General features: G+C 42.9%; 1 protein-coding gene across 2 annotated transcripts in view; it reads left to right on the top strand.

The window, feature by feature from the left end:
- Positions 1-17,171, top strand: part of DNAAF11 (dynein axonemal assembly factor 11) — a 78,546-nt gene that overhangs the window by 25,637 nt on the left and 35,738 nt on the right. Inside the window, exons 5-8 of one of the 2 annotated variants that reach the window (XM_077749956.1) lie at positions 1,933-2,135; positions 8,541-8,732; positions 11,215-11,292; positions 16,656-16,721. In XM_077749956.1, coding sequence (XP_077606082.1) covers positions 1,933-2,135; positions 8,541-8,732; positions 11,215-11,292; positions 16,656-16,721 — 539 coding nt within the window. The remainder of the gene's footprint in view (positions 1-1,932; positions 2,136-8,540; positions 8,733-11,214; positions 11,293-16,655; positions 16,722-17,171) is intronic. The other variant, XM_077749957.1, reaches the window with a different exon arrangement.

Here is a 17,171-nt window from a genome sequence, read left to right as displayed (position 1 = left end):
AGTATATTCAACTAGTAATGTTAACTTTCATGCCATTCTGAGAGGCTGTGACCGGCGTGTGGCCCCATGCTTCTGCACTGGCTTCACGACAGGCATTTTCCTCTATTCTCAGAGGCCGTTTGTGTTTAGACCGCCGTGTTCTGCATAGGCGAGACTGTGGAGTCATGGAACACATTTCTTCCAATGTGAAATTTTTTTGATTAAGAGAATGAGTGACTCAGGTAATTGAATCTAGAATGTATATTTAGAATAAAATGCTAAATTAGCTCAAGCATAACCCAAGCTGATCTTCATTATCCAATAACGTACTAACAAAATGAACTGATGAGAACCAGAATATCATCGACACAGATCCCGGAGCATAACACTCTGAGCCGTATCCCAGGGGGCGTGCAGGGGCTCGTCTGGGGCCCGTCCAGACGAGCCCCATGTTGCTCCTTGGCCTTCAGTCATGTGAGTCCTTGTGTCCAAATGTATTTTAAATTCTTTTTTCCAAATCTCAACATTGTAATTTGGATTTATGATTCTACTGATCCTGATAATTTTTAAATTTATATTTTACCCAGTCTTCGTGTGTTTTTCCCTTTACATTAGTTTCCCTTTGCTGTGATAGTGAATTACCACAAACGTGGTGGCTTAAAGCAACACAGATTTATGCTCCTGCAATACTGGAGTCAGAAGTCTAAGGTTCAGGTGTGGGCAAGGCTGCATTCTTTGTTCCTTCATTCACACACACACCCCCAGGTCGCCCCTCCAGGCAGAATTCCTTTCCCTGCATTTTGAATTTGTAGCCCCTCCCTCCATCCACAAAGCCAAAGCGTTGTTCTTTTAATCTTCCCTGACTTTGACCTTGACTCTCCTTCTCCTCTTCCTCCTCCTCCTCCTCCTCCTCCTTCTTCTTTAATATCTCTTAAAGGCCTGAGGGTTGATTATATGATTTTTAGAGAGTGAGCAGGGGAGAGGGAGAGAGCGAGAGAATCCCAAGCAGGCTCCATGCTCAGCAAGAAGCCTGACTTGGGGCTCTATCTCACAAACTGCGAGATCATGACCTGAGACCAAATCAAGAGTCAGACACTTAACCGGCTAAGCCACCCAGGTGCCCCAGACCCTAACACTTCTGCCTCCTTCTTTCCCTTATGAGGACGCTGATGGTTCTGCCGGGCCCATCCAGGTAACCCAGGACGATCTCTCCATCTTAAAATCCTTCACTTAATCACATCTACAAAGACCCTTTTTCCATGGTAGGTAACATTCACAGGATTAGGAGTCAAACATTCTTGGGGGGCCATTATACTGCCTACCACGCATTTCTAAATGCCTTACCTCTTTTTGTAGAATGGGGCTAGGTAAATAAATAGGTTATCTTTAAATTAGTAGCTTTGAAACTGCACATTTTAATTGGTGTTTTTATTTTAGTATTTCAGCTTGGAAAATCACTTTAAAAATAACAGGTATAAACAGTGACCATAACAATGGGCAATATACTGGGTGCAGTTTGTTGTCAAGGGTAGAAAATGGGCCCATTTGTATTAGAGCCCAACTCTGTCTAATACACAAGGCCCCTTTTTTGTAGAGAGCATTTGCAAGGTGACCTTGTTACACTTTGGAACTCCGTTCTGACCTGAGGCCTTCATGTTCTTTATATAGTGAGCAGGTATAAAATCAATGTATTTGAGAGCTTGTCACTAATATTTGGTTTCAACAGACAACCTACTTATTACTTTACCCATAAAGATATGCTATAGCTCTGTTAATTGTATGAAATAAGCATTGATTTAGATCAAAGCTTCTGATCTTTCCCATTAATGACTTTGATTTTAATTCCATATCACTATGATGCATTATTTGTTTTTTCTAAATTTACAATATTCCAACCAAAGTCAAATTGCGACTTTTGAATAACGGCACCATGTTGGTTGTTTTTTATTCAAGTGGTTGGATGGTAAAGAAATAGAGCGTTCAGAAAGGATTCAGGCCTTGCAGAACTTTCCAGTAATTGAACAACAAGTTAGAGAGCAGGAGGAAGCTTACTGCCTCAAACGGGCCCAAGACAAAGAAGAGGCTCAGAGGAAACTTCGAGAAGAGGAAGAAAACGAGGCCAAGGAGAGAAGCCACTCAGACTTCGAGGGACTGAGGTGCGCAGATTTCAGTGTCACTGTGTGTGCAAATTATGAGGGTTTACTTTCTACTCAACTTTCGTTAAAAGCGGCTTTTCTCTTCCCAAAGTGTTCACAGTATCATATTTCAGGTGACTGATTTGAAGATTAAATGGTGATGTGAATTTGGGGGGAAGGGTATGAACATCTCATTGTTTGTGGCAGTTCTCTGAGGCTTTCCTTCACTCCCAAATTTAATTTACATCTGAAATTACCCTCAGACAAATCTCTATAAGATGCACAGGAAAGATGAATTAACAGGTGTACTTTGATTTATAAAGCAGGGATATTTCAGAAAAGTTAAATGTAAATCGCATATTATAAATCAAATAATTTTGATTGCATCATAAAATATTCTGTTTTATGAATTATATCATGAAGACATTTTAATGTGATTAATAAGCCTCTAAATTGATCTTTTTTTTACAAGCCGGAATTTTTCACCCTCATTTAACTGAATTACAGCCATAGTTAGTTGATTTGATTCCATATAGTGAAAGCTTTTAATAGTTTGAAAACAGAATCTCTTAATCTTGAGAAAATAATAATTATAAGATATTTCAGACATGCATAAATATTTTAAACATCAATAGACACAATAATTCCACCCAGATTTAATAAATATCAACGGTTTGCTTGTTTGCTCTGGATCTTTTTAAAAAACATAAAAAGATAAAACATCACTGAGAGTCTATCCCCTTCTCCTTTCCTCTTCAGTGTGTCTGACATCCTAAAAGTTAAGCGCGTGTTTGGTATATGTGATCGCATCCATATTTTAAATATATTTGTGATGTGATTTTGCCTCCCTTGAGCAAGAATGGCTGTGTGTGTGTGTGTGTGTGTGTGTGTGTGTGTGTGTTTAGCACAAACGGTATCTTTCTACAACTTTACATTCAACGTTATGTTGTTGAGATTTTTGCTTATAAAGACAGGTGGAGCTAGGTCATTCATCCTAACTGTGTAATGACATTCCACTGGACAAACAAATCACCAATCATCCCAGAGGTGATGTTCAAAATATTTAACAGCTAGTGACTCATTGACCTTGACCAGTCGGGATGTGCCCTGGCTCTCATGACCTGCACGGCCCTCGCAGCGGGTGCCAGCTGAAGACCAGCCCAGGTTCAGACTTCCCTCATTGGGTGGCCATTTGGGGTGTTTCCCTCCTTCCATTTCTTTCGGACAGCGTTGCTCATGTCTCCTTGTGAAGGTATGGAAGTTTCTCTAAGGCATTCAGCAGTGATATTGCCACGTCACCAATTAGGAACAATTTTCAACTTTGTATTCGTTGCCCCATTGTTTCTAAAATGCATTAATGTATACTTCTGTATTAACAGTATAGGAGAGTTCCTAATCTTTGCCGATATTCGATAACATGATATTTTAAAACATGGACCAATCAAGTTGTTTGTTAAATAACATCTAATATTTTACCTAATTTGCATTCCTAGAGTTATTAGTGAGTTTCAGTATCTTAAATGTCTTCTTATATTTTTATTGGCTATTCAAATATCTTCTTTCCAGGTTCTCTGCCTATTTTAAATAAGTTGTTAAGTTTGTTTTTTTTTAATGGACTTAAAGTTCTTCCATATTCTAGATGCAGATTCCTTCATGGTTTTGTGCTTTGCAAATATCTTTTTCCAGCCTTTGACTTATCTTTAATTTTAGTAAGTGTTTCTGCTTTATAGGATTAAAAAATAGTAATATAGTAAAGTTTGTTTTTTATTTTTTGGTCTCATTTATGAAAGTTTTCTTTAATGAAATTTTTCATTACTCCCATGCCATATCTATGTGGAATTAACCTTTGACTACAGTAGGTGATAGGGTGCCAGTCATTTCCCATATGGGTAGCTGATTGTCTGCTCCATTATGAAGGTGCTGTTCTTCTGATCTCTAACACCACCCTTACCATGGACCCTTTACACACACGCTCATGTGTCCACTTCTGGGCTCCCTAGGCTAGCCCGTGGATGCACCTTCATGCGGTTTTAATATCTGTAGATTTATGGTAAATCTTGATATTTGGTAGGAGGTATTCCCATTTTTCAAATTTATCTCCGCCCATTCTTAGCTCTTTACTTTTCTGTTAGAAGTTTACAATCTGCTATTCAAATTCCCTAAAAATCCCTAGTGTAATTTTGATTGAAATTGCATTCAATTTATATGTTAATTAGGAAAAAGTTGACATCTTCATGACTTTGAGTCTTTCCTTGCTGAACTGTGGAATAGCTTTCTCTATTTATTTAGACCTTCTTCTGAGTCCTTCAATAAAGTTTTATCATTTTCTCTAAAAAGGTTTTCTTTTATTAGATTTATTTCTAAGTATCTCTTAGAACGGGATTTTTAAAATCCTCTTATAATGGGTTCTTGCCGATGGATAAAGAAGCAAATGATTTCTGTATACTGATATTGTATTAAACAATCTTGCTGACCTTTTTAAAAAGGTTCCGTAGTTACTCTGTAGATGATCCTCTTTTCTATGAAGAAAAACACATTTTTTTTGGTATAAATGGCAACTTTTTAAAAATTTCCAATCTTTATGCCTCTGCTTTGTAATTTTCTTTATGGTGCCTGCTATGGCGCCAGTGTAGGGTATGGTAGCAGTCAGAGTGGGAATCTGTATCTGGTTCTGACTTTATTTTTTTATTTTTTTTTAAATGTTTTTATTTATTTCTAGGAGAGAGAGAGAGAGACAGCATGAGCAGGGGAGGGTCAGAGAGAGAGGGAGTCACAGACTGAAACAGGCTCCAGGCTCTGAGCTGGCAGTCAGCACAGAGCCCGACGCGGGGCTCGAACCCACGAACCGCGAGATCATGACCTAAGCGAAAGTCGGACGCTTAACCGACTAAGCCACCCAGGCGCCCCTCTGACTTTAAAAAAGAATACTTCTGATTTCTCATCAGTAAGTAAGGCATTTGCTGTAAGTAAGGTTTTGGTGGTAGAGTAAATTCCCTTTGATTCCAAGCTGATGAAGAGCTCTTATCATCGCAGATGCTAGATCTTATGAAATGCTTTTTTTGGCATCTATTGAGATAATCATGTTTATCTATTAATGTATTGGATCACACTAATAGATTTTCCAATATTAAGCCATCCTTGAATTTCCAGGAGAAACTCACTTTGCCCGCGACATATTTGTAACAGATTTCTGCATTCATTTTTCTAGTATTTTATTTCTGATATTTAAAACTACGTTCGTAAGGGAGTTTATACTGTAATGTTCTTTTCTCATTGCATGTCCCCCCAGCGTTTTGCATCAAAGCTGTAATAGGCACATAAAACGTGGGGGGGGGGGGTCATCTCCTATTCTTGGTTCATACACGGTGACAAATGCGTACAACGATCTGTTGCTTGCATCGAGTAGAAGCGTACGGCTGGGTTTCTCGCCATGTTACTTCTCCACAGGCCTGGCCGGCTGGTCCATCAGCCATCTCTCCCGTGACTGCATTCAGCCTACTTACACAGAAACCCAGACATTCTGGGGGCAGGTCATCAAAATAGTGCGTCATCGACTTAGTCACAGAAGAGTAGGGAGCCACTCCCCTTTTAGCACTGCAAGAGGAAACGCCGTAAAGATGTGGGGGGTTGTGAGAAGGGGACACAAGCATCTTACCCCTTGACTAGAGGCAGCCTGCTTCCAGCCTGGAGCATTGAAACGATGAGATGTGTCCTGGAAGAGCCCAGAGCAGGAGCATCAGGAGAATGGGCATTAATGGAATCAGCTTACACCCTAAGCATGTGTCATGCAAGGATTTGTGAAGGGCGCATGGGCCAAGTACGCACGGGAGCAGCAACCACACTTGGCTGTCTTAGAAAGGATATGTCCAAGCGAGTAGCGGCGGTGAGAGACTGTGGGGTGGACTGTCAGTGGCCGAAGATGAGTTGTCACAAATGACCAGCTGGGTAGTATGTTGGTCACCCTGACAGGGAACGGTGTCCTTGGAAGCCCACTGTAATGTCTCTGAGAACCTGTAAATGTGCTCACAAGACAAAGCCAGTCACTGGGCATCGCCCTAGAAAGGGAGCCAGCTGCCGACGTATAAGAGCTTCAGTGTCAGATGAGATGTTTGCTCATTCTCCCCATCCACTGTCCCAGGCCCAAATTTCTGAAGTCAGGGGGACCTGAAGAAGCCAGTGAGGTGGGATACAGAGGGAAGGAGTAGATGAGTGAGGGCGTAGCCCCTGCCCCTCTCCCCATGCACAGCCCAGTCATGAGCTAGGTGAAGGGAGAGGGGTGTGGAGAGGGAGGGCAAGGGCTTCACTTTGGATGTAAGTGAAGTTTTATTTAAACTGTAGGCCTTTGAGGGGCTCAGTCAGTTGAGCATCAGACCTTTGATTTCAGCTCAGGTCATGATCTCGGGGTCATGGGATGGAGTTCGGGGTCAGGCTCTGCAGGCTCCCAGGCTCTGCTTGGGATTCTCTCTCTCCATCTCTTTCTCTCTCTGCCTCTCTCCCCCACTGGCTTCCTCTCTGTCTAAAATAAATTGTAGGTCTCTAATACCTGAAAATGAGTGTTAGCAGAGATGGGACATTTCTGAAAGGGCCACAGGGCTGTGGGATGTGCTCACGAGTGGGTGAGAGTTCTGAGCGCACAAATTTGAAGGAAGTGGATGATGAGCACATTGCCTGTTCGTATCCTAATGACATCAATCTGCTTCATCAACCGGCTGTGTACATTTCCATACATTTTGCCTTTGGACACTTAGGTTATTTAGCTAATATTTCTATGGTTTTTCTTAACTGCAATTATGTTTATGTTTATTTTTTTTTTTACATTTTACAAAATATAAAAGTGAACCAGTTAGTCACTTTCCAGCAAAAAACAAATTCTTTTAATTTTTTTTTTAATGTGTATTTTTGAGAGAGAGAGAGAGACAGTGTGAGCAGAAGAGGGGCAGAGAGAGGGGGAGGCACAGAAATCAAAGCAGGCTCCAGGCTCTGAGCTGTCAGCACAGAGCCCGATGCAGGGCTCAGACTCATGAACTGCGAGATCATGACCTGCACTGAAGTCAGACACTCAACCAACTGAGCCACCTAGGCACCCCAAAATCCAAATTCTTTTAACTGAAAATGGAACCAATGATTTCAGTGATGATTACTTAGACTGTGATAGAATATTTTAGATCCCCTTAACAGATAGCCTTTTGAACACCATAGAGAACTGTAGCTATATGGCAAAGTATTCATTTTCAGCAATTTGCATTATTTTGCTTATTAAACTATCTAGTTACCTTTCGTAATATGTAAAAAAATGTAAGCAAAATCTTACTCTGTGTTCTATTTATATTGTTTATACCTCATGTTCTAGTATTTTGAGTCTATCCCTTCAAAAAATATCTTATCTGAAGGTCAACTAAAGAAGCCTTTTGTGTTATCTCGTTTCAGTAACAACAAAAATCTAACATTCAGTGAGCACTTCCTGTGTGCGATGCTTGGTACTAAAGGCTTCATGTGGATTTTTCCATGTAATGACTTTTCAAAATAGAGGGTAGGTTGCAGGGAGAGGTGAGCAACGTTGTTCCCCAGTGCTTACTATGTGAATGGTGTCATTTTTGCTCTGCTAGAATAGGATCTCCAGAAAGTACTATCGTGGCCTGTCCTACCTTGGCTTGGGTGTCTGATGCTGGGCACAAAGAAGTTGCTCAATAAATATTTCTTGAATCCACATTGAGTGAATGTTGACTATGTCATATACCCGTTCAATGTCACAGAGAGACACAATTGGACTCTGATAGCCCATAAAACATGAATAAAAACAGAGAACACAGCACTGTTCCCACAGAAAGCTATGAAATCAGAAGTTATCCATAAAGGGCCATTCCATGAAAGATCCCATATAACCCACTGCAGAATTTTGGAGATAGAGCATCATTACAGAACCTGGAACTAATAATGATCTCATTTGCCTGCTGTAAGGACTTCTCTGGGAGCAGTGCAGAGGCCCAGACAGGAGGTGGGGTGATTGGGAAGGCCCAGTGGTCCTTGAGTTTGTCTGATCATCAGAACCTCTTGCAAACTATTATAAAACACAGATCCCTGGGCCCAGCCCCACTATCTGTTGAGTAGACTTTCTGGTGGCAATCTAGGCATCTGTGCCCTTCATGAGGCTCCTCAGGTCATCACATCAGCCAGGCCTGGGGGCCCTTCCATGGACCACTGCAGTATGCCCTGTGTTAGATGACGAGGTGAGGGCCTGTCCCATCTGGGTCAGCACGTTCGCCCCACATGGCTTACGCTGGCTCTCTTTCAGACACATTTTGTCACTCAAGGATAAGACGACGACATAAGACAAATGTGTGAGAGATTTAAGTGGCAGCTTTCGGGATGAAACGCAGAGATCCAGTACCAGTCTTACATGCTCTGTGTCTACTTGCTTTTTCCTAGCCCGTTTTCAGTAGAGAGCGAGGGTCACGTCCAGGCACCGGAAGGGCAAGAAGGAGGATACAGCCAAAAAAACTTCAAGGACAATGAGGATGACCTGGCATTCTGGAACAAGCCTTCTTTGTTCACTCCTGAATCTAGATTGGAAACACTTAGGCACATGGAAAAACAACGGAAAGACCAAGAAAAATTAAGGTATTCCACAGTGATGCAATGCCCTCCTAAGGACTGTGTTTCCACGATCACACGGGGTTTTACTCCTTCTCTATGTTAAATCTTTGTTAGCCATCACTTAACTGAGTTCGCTTCTAAGTTCAGCTTCCTCTTGAATTGTGTCTACTGACATCTGTGAATATCAAACTGCCTTCTTTAGGATGTCATGAATTACGGCATTTTACATAGGGTTTTGTTTGGATGTCTTTGCTTTTTTAACAACTTTCAATGAATCAAGCAGTAGGGACGTCCCGGGTTAAAGATACTAATTATCACGGCACCAAGACAAAGGTCACTTTGTGGGACAAGTAAGTTCCTTTGGGTCTCGTAGTTTGCAAAATGAGAAATCAATCTCATCAGGCATTATATGTTCCCAGTACAACTCTCCTGGACATTCGGCAGTATGCCTTCACCTCTGGAATTGCTTAGATATAACTTGACGATTTGTTAGAAGCTTGAATGCTTAAGCTCTTATTGTCAGGGAAGCTTTTTAAAAGCAGGCTCCGTGTCATTCCATTTCATGTCATTGCTCAAGTCTAGTATGTGAAATGTATCACTTACGGAAGTACTTGCAATTCACGTGCTTGGGGGTGTGATCCTTTAGCTCTGAAATACCGTCTTCTGCACGGCAGTTATAGGAGCGAAGCGCAATGTCTTTCCCTGTGGTTGTCACTGAGCAAGAAACCAAAAGAGTGAAAACGACCATTAGCCATCTCTGCTGCTTCCATACAATTTTATTCATTAGCTAGATGGGGAGGCACAAAAAGGAGAATTGAATTTTTTCCAGAATGCTTGTTTGTAAAATTTGGTGGTCTGCATACGGAGAGGCCCCCCAGTGCTTTGGGAAGAGCACTGGAATAGCATCAGACAATGTGGGCTCACAGGGTAACTCTGTCACTTCCTCTCTGCGTGATGTTGGCAAACACCTAACTTCTCCTCAACTCTTTCCTCATCTGTTAAACACGAATTCTCGTTTCTGCCTTCCCTACTCTGCTCTTAACAAAGAACATCATAGGAGCCAATCAATGTAAAAGCACTCTGCAAGCTTAAGAACTCTCTGCAATGGAAATTCTGCATGTTTTTATATAACATGTACTGTACTTCTGACATACACACACACACACACACACACACATATGCATTGTATTTATATGCATATACATACATGAAACGTATATGGAGTACAATATTTTGTATAATACATTGTATTGAGCCTGAAACCAGGAAAAAATATTCTCTCCCTGAGAGCCTAAACGAAGTACATCTGAGTTTGATACAAGACCCAGTCACTCCGTGCAGTGTATGGTAGTAGGATGTTTGCCTCTTTTGGATGCCCCTGAATGGTCCTGGTCATGGAGAATAATGCAGTGCATGCACATATTAACTTAACTGGACCATTTAAACTGCAGAAAAATGTGAATAAATTTACATTTTAAAATAAAGTTAACTATACAACATTGGTATTAAAAGAATGGAAATCCAAGGCAAAGAATTGCCTACAATTCTATCATCTAAACACGTTCCTCCATCTCGTCTTCTAGAACCTGTCCACATATGCCTTTTTAGGTTCTTATATATCTTCAGTGATGTTTAAATAGCTAGAGCTCATGGTCTTCATTCTTCATGTTATCCCATGAATCTTTCCTATCTGCACTGTTTCTTTTCCTCCATCAACACTTTCTGTCACTTTTTAGACCAGTAAGGTGAAGAGCAGACATGTTTTTTTAACAACTGCAAAATATTTCATAGCATGAATATACCATAGTTGGGCCAATGACTCTTCCTCCCCTGACCGGCTTTCATCATACTTCCAGAGTTTTGCCACTACGGATAATTCTGTGATAGACATTTATTTACATAGGTTCTCATGTACTGGTATTTTTATTTCTATAGAGTAGAATCTACTTGGCATTTTAAAAATTATAACTTTTTAGAGGTTCATTTATTTGTTTTGAGAGAGAGAGAAAGAGAGAATCCCAAGCAGGCTCTGTGCTGACAGCACAAGGGGCTCAATGTCATGAACCACAAGATCATGACCTGAGCCAAAATCAAGAGTCAGATGCTCAACTGACTGAGCCACCCAGGTGGCCCTAAAATTTATAATTTTAACTAAAGCAGAGGCTGTATCCACAAATGGAGAATTGACAGCTATGTGGGTAAATCATGCATAAAATAGACTAATTTAAATATTCATGGATATTTCACGGAAATGCAGGGGTTTTCCCCCTTTTGAATTATCTGCCAAATTGTCTTGGTCACATTTTTGCCTTAAATATATAAATAGCGGTCATACAGAAATCTGGCTTGTCAATTCCCAGCATAGAAGTAAGAGAATGGACTTCATAACAGTGAATTATTGATGTATTCAAAAATGCCTGATCAATTTTTCTTAAACTGTGTCACAAAAATATTCCTTTTACTTGATTTTTCTCTCCCCTTGTTCCCATCCACCTCCAATCTGAAGTGGAAAGAAGAAGAAAGTGAAACCGCCCAGGGTTTTGATCACTGAAGATGGAAAAGCCTTGAATGTGAATGAACCCAAGTACGTGAGGCCAAAGAGAGGCCTGAATAAGTCGCACGCGTGGGGCGATCCTTGCGATGGTTTCCGTTACAGGTTTGCTCCGTGGAGAATATATCTAACCGCTCTTCACAAGCTCGGGAACCCCAATAAGAATGTCATTTTGTGCATCTTTGAGAGTAGAACATCTATGATGTTTTCAAGTTCAGAAAGTTTCCTTTTCTTGGCGTTCAGAAAACGATCGTGACATATGGGAATCTTAGTTATATATCCGCTGCAACTTTGAGCCCTATACGCTTTTCTTCCTGAAAATTCCAAGTGCGTTACCGTTATGTTTATTAATTTGTAAAGCGCTACATGAACAGGCTGGCTAAGAGCATTGCTACCTTTCCTGGGTGTCTCTACTTTCACTCTGGGACACGTCTGCAAAGCACATGAGAGCTAAGGAAGGAAACTGAGGTAGACACTTCACCGAAGTTCATGAGAGAGGAAAAATATTCGACCCGGAAATCCTCAAGTGTAATATTATCTGCCCTGTCTGGCTATCTTAAAGTTTAAAACTAGAAAGCAGGCAAAATTTAAAAAAAAAAAAAAAAAGACATTTTATTGCCCAAATACAGCCTGAAAAGCTTTTGGACTAAATCCCGTTGGCTTCATTTCATTGTTCAAAGCCTGTTTATTTTCGTGATTTCATTTTCTACCCCAGGACCAGGATGAAGGCGCTGTCCTGATCGTTTCCAGGCATCATTCATTCCATCTGCCTGGCAATCTTACGTGCCGGGCAGTATTTCTTTCTCCCGGGTTCAATCTGAGCCTGAGAGAGGTAGAGTGACTTGTCCGAGGCCACGTCGCCAATAGATGGTGTGTCTGACTTGCTCGTGCCCACCCAGTTCCAGTGACTTCCGCGATCAAGTTTATATTTACCACCACCCCCTCACACACACACCCCTTCCTTATCCTGCAGAAATTAACGTGGCCTGAGACACGATACTAAGCATGGGGATGCAGCGGTGAATACGACAGGTGTCTGCATTCACCGAGCTCGGAAACCTAGTGGGAAGACGGTGTCTTCAGCCCACAGCAGGGGGCTTCAGGGAGGCCTCGGGGCTCTCTGGGCACCGGGTGAGACCACACTGCCCACGTTCCCTGCCGCACCCCTGCTAACTGCATTGAGGGGGATTCTGTGAAGAACTGCATACCCACCACCTCCCCCCCGACCTTCCATCTGGTGTCATCACCCTTCCTTGCCCTCCTGTGTCATCTCAACACCCCGGAAACTTACTCCCATGCGACTCTGTACACCCGCCAGTCCACCGCATTCTCTTCCCTCTCCCTGACCCCTCCTTCCCTGCCACCGTGCAGGTGCTCATCAGGAAAGCCTAGATCCTCAACCTTTTCTCTCACGCCCCCCTTTATCCTCTCTCACTAAGGGAAGCTAAGGGTTCTGCTTCCACAGCGGCCCTCCTTACATCCACCGCAAGGCAAGTGGAACCTGGTAGCTACCCTCAGACCGTTCTTCTTCCCTTTCCCTGAAACTTCCCAGCCCCCTCGGAGCCGGGGCCGTCTAGATACACCGCCTCTGTCCTTATCGCGGTCGTGTGCTGACCCCTGCTCAGCCCTCACGCTCGCCCTCCGCCCCCTCGCTGCAGAAGACACCGACAGGCGGCCCCCGCACAAGTGTCTCCCTCTCTCTGCCTCTCCGCCCATCACCGGTCACGTGGCTGTGTCCTACTTGTAGATAATCCACCAAAGCCTCGGTTTTTCCATTGCCCCCCTGCCTCACTCCCTGCTCGTTTCCCCGCTGACCTCAGCCCGGCCGCACAATCCACTTTTATTCTCAGATGTGCCATCTTCTGGATCTCTTCTGCCTCCAGAATCTTCCCTCGAGTGTCCCACTGGGCACCACCTCCTGTGCCCCTGGGAGTTCCCTGCACTCCCCCCCCCATCAGAGGCCCCGAGGAGAACAGGAATCTGTTCCGTCTGCTGCTTTTCTGCCTGCCCTCTCCCCTCCCCTCATGTCATCGCTGTCACTGTGCTGTGCTTTTATGGCTCGTCTCAGAGATTCGTCCTTGACACGTGTCTTCAAGGCTCTTGTCCTTTCCTTCCCTCATCCTCTCATGTAACCTCAGCCCCATTCGAGTCCACCGTGCCATCCGAGCCGGGCTTGTCCCCACGCGGCTGGAGGAAAACATTCAGCTCTACCGGGCTCAGTGTGAACTTCCCACCACGGGTCTCCAGTGGACTTCCGGCTGTCATGCTGTGCTTTCTCGGGTGCCCACTCCTCCCGTCTCCCGTAGGCTGCTTTCACGCCGCTTGCTCCCTTCCTACGTCTGTTCTGTGGTCCTATCGGGGACCTTGTCCCTTACTCCATAGAGAAAACAGAAGCAGCCGGAAGTTTTCCCATCCAGTTTACCAGTGTCCCTGGACCCGGGCCACATCCTCTCTTGTCTCCTGCTGCAGTGGGTGAACTTCCCCTCCAGAGTCACTCTCTCTGCTCACAGACTGGTCCCAGCCCTCTTCCTGTGGAGGACTTGCTTCTGCAGTGATCTCTTCTCTTCCAGATCACTTCTCCCCCGTCTACCAGATTGATCTCGTCAGTATACAGATGTTGTGATAGCATACATCTTTTTTTTTTTTTTTTAAGAGAGCATGAGCAGGGGAGGGCAGAGAGAGAGAGAAAGAGAGAGAGAAAAAGAGAATTCCAAGCAGGCTTCACACCAGCAGTGCTCAGCGTGACTTGGGGCTCAAACCCACGAACCCTGAGATCATGACCTGAGCTGAAACCAAGAGTCAGATGCTCAACTGACTGAGCCACCCGGGTGCCCCTATATTGTTCATCTTAAAAACCAAGCAAAAAAAAAATAAGAGAGCTCCCTTTCTCTAGTCTCCCTTGCAGCATCAGCCCAATTTCTCTGCCCCTCCTTATAGTTGCTGTTCCATGGGGATGCCTAGACTCAGCCACCAGTTCTTACTTTCACTTTCCTTCTTGAAACCATATCTGCATAGCCTGTCACATAAAACTTTTGTAGTTAACATCATTTCTATATGTTTACATCATCTCCGTGTTCCGTGGTCACATCATCTCCCTGTTCCGTGTTCACATAACCTCCATGTTCTGTGTTCATATCATCTTCATGTTCTATGTTCATGTCATCTCCGTGTCCTGTATTCACATAATCTCCGTGTTACGTAGTCACATCCATCATCTTTGTGTTCCATGGCCACATCATCTCTGTGTTCCATGGTTACATCATCTCCCTGTTCCGTGGTGACATCATCTCTGTGTTCTGCATTCATATCATCTTCATGTTCTGTGTTCATGTCATCTCCATGTTCTGTGTTCACATCATCTCTGTTATATGGTCACATCCATCATCTCTGTGTTGTTCTGTGGTCACATAATCTCTGTGTTGCGTGGTCACATTATCCCTATGTTCAGTCACATCATTTAAAATCTCAAGCCCTATGTACATGACCCAGCAAATTTGACCAAATTGATCATTATCTTCCTTCCGATAGCAATTTCTTCCCTTCCCAAAATCTTCCTTCATATTCTTTGAACTTACTACCTCCTCCTCTTCATAGGCTTTGCCAGATTCTCTTTGTGATGTACCTAGTGTTCCGGGGTCAACTCCTCAGCTTCCTTCTCATTTCCCGTTGACCCTGTGAGGCTCCCACCAAATTCCATGGTTTTAAACACCATCTTTACATTACAACCAGACCCACCCTCTTCCCTGAACTGAAGACTTGGATGTTTAATGAGATAGCTGTCCTCACCATGTGATTACAAAATAGGTATTAGAAACTTACCATGACAGGGACAGAAGTCCTAATTTCTAGCCCGACTAGCACTTTCCATCATAACATGCTTGTCCCCCGGCGGTCTCCAAGTCAGTAGCGAGCATCCACCTTGGATTCATCCTTGATTCTTCTCTCTGTCATTTCATAAGTGACCTTAGAATCTCTTCCTTCCATCCAACTGCTTCTCACTAACTCTATCCCTACCACCTTGGAACATGGTACCTACCTCTTGCCGGGAGAGTTGCCGTAGCTTGCTAAGTAGTCTTCGTCGTTCATAACTCGGTCTCTTATAGTCTATTCTGTTCAGCTGGGGGAAGAAAAAGACGGAAGAAAAAGGCACACATGCCCTCTCTTTGGGGAAATTCCTGGAGAGTGCCACACAGTGCTCTCCTTCAGGAAACAACCACGTGACTACACCCAGCTGCAGGGGAGGGAGGAAGGTGTCGTCTTTATTCTGCCCGGCCATGTTCCTAGTTAAAATCAGGGGTCCTATTACTGTGGGTAAAGGGGAAGTGGACCGTGGTGGGGATGAATAGCAATCTCTACTGTAGAAAACCTCTCTGAAATTGCCTTTCAAGTGATCTATGAAGAGAGAGTTCAAGTTGGCTGGCTGGACAGTTGGGCAGTAGGCAATCAAGGCAGAAGGGCCAGCACATAAGAAAGCTCCTAAAATGAGATCACAAATGCATGAGTCATTTGAGCAACCGAAGGAGTCCCACATGGCTGGGTCGTTGAAAGCACTGAGAGGGACATTTTAATATGCCACACACAGACATTTTGCTGATGGCCAAATCGTTCCAAACAATTTAGCATACATCCTTTAATATTGTTTTATTATATATTTTACAGAACGGTATGTCAGGTGAAATGCTCAAAATAAATCAGCCAAATAATTCTGAATGGTATGTTGACACTATGGAATTTATACCTAAGATCCAGTCATACGGTGTAGTTGAAAGACGTAGGACTTTGAAATCCTGCCTCTCCAGGCACATATGGCCTCTTTCCCAGCTGCGTCAACCTCTCTGAACCTCTCTCTGTTTCTTCATCTATATGGAGGTGATAGATCATGGGCAGTGTCTCAGCATTTTCCAGGGTGATGCAAAGGTCAACAATGAAAGAAGGAAAAAAAAAAAAAGATGGCCAGGAGAAAGAAGGAAGACAGGACTATTTAAAACTGAAGGTATAGAATGCTGGATAAGGGAGGCTGATACAACATTTTCTTCCCCATAAACAATCCCGACATTTTAGTTTTGCTTCTGACAAACTTGAATGAAATAGAAAAGAAAGCTTTAACCACCAGATGTCTCTATCTCTGCACCAATGCCACTTTTTTTGTATGTAATTTACCTTAGGATTCTCACATTTCAACAATGTAAACAAATAATTTATGCATATATTATAGGTTTCTGATGAGATTTTTAAATAACATGGACATTTTGTTGTCCACCTACCAGAATATGTTTGTCATCAGAGATTAGTATATAATTATTATCAAGTTTACTTTTGATAAGGGGATGGGTTACCTATACAGTATTGCTAAAGATGTCTTTTTTTTTTCTTCCCCCAAATGGATTGTTCCTTAGACTTGACTTCTCCTTGAAAGATGATGAAAAACATAACGAGATCATCCTGGACCTTGCTGTCTATAGGTAAAGACATTTTATTATGGGTTTACTTAATGACTTCTCTGGTTTCATTCTCAGTGCCATCTCTTTCATCCTGACGTATTTTGTAATGGAATTTGGTTTGCCAAATGAAGAAGTTTTGCTTTGTTTTCTTTAAGATTGAGAACTTACTGTAATTTTACAAAGCCTGAAAATGAAAACAAAGGCAGAAGTAAATAAACCCAAAATCCTAGGGCTATGAACTTTGGACTATCTGTTTCTAAGGCAGAATTTAGTCATTTACTTTTAATTTTTTAAATTTTATTTGTGAAAGGGAGCTCATGAGCTGGTGGGCAGTGGGGGGAAGACAGAGGAGTGAGAATCCCAGGCAGGCCCTATGCCCAACCCATGACTTTGGGATCACAATTTGAACTGAAACCAAGAATCAAAACCTCAACCGACTGAGCCACCCTGGTGCCCCTAAGGCAGAGTTCA

Source organism: Crocuta crocuta, unplaced genomic scaffold (genome assembly GCF_008692635.1).
Source record: "Crocuta crocuta isolate KB4526 unplaced genomic scaffold, BGI_CrCroc_1.0 scaffold119, whole genome shotgun sequence".
Taxonomy (NCBI): domain Eukaryota; kingdom Metazoa; phylum Chordata; class Mammalia; order Carnivora; family Hyaenidae; genus Crocuta; species Crocuta crocuta.
Note: the sequence above shows the minus strand (reverse complement) of the source record. Positions and strands in the feature narration are given on the sequence as shown.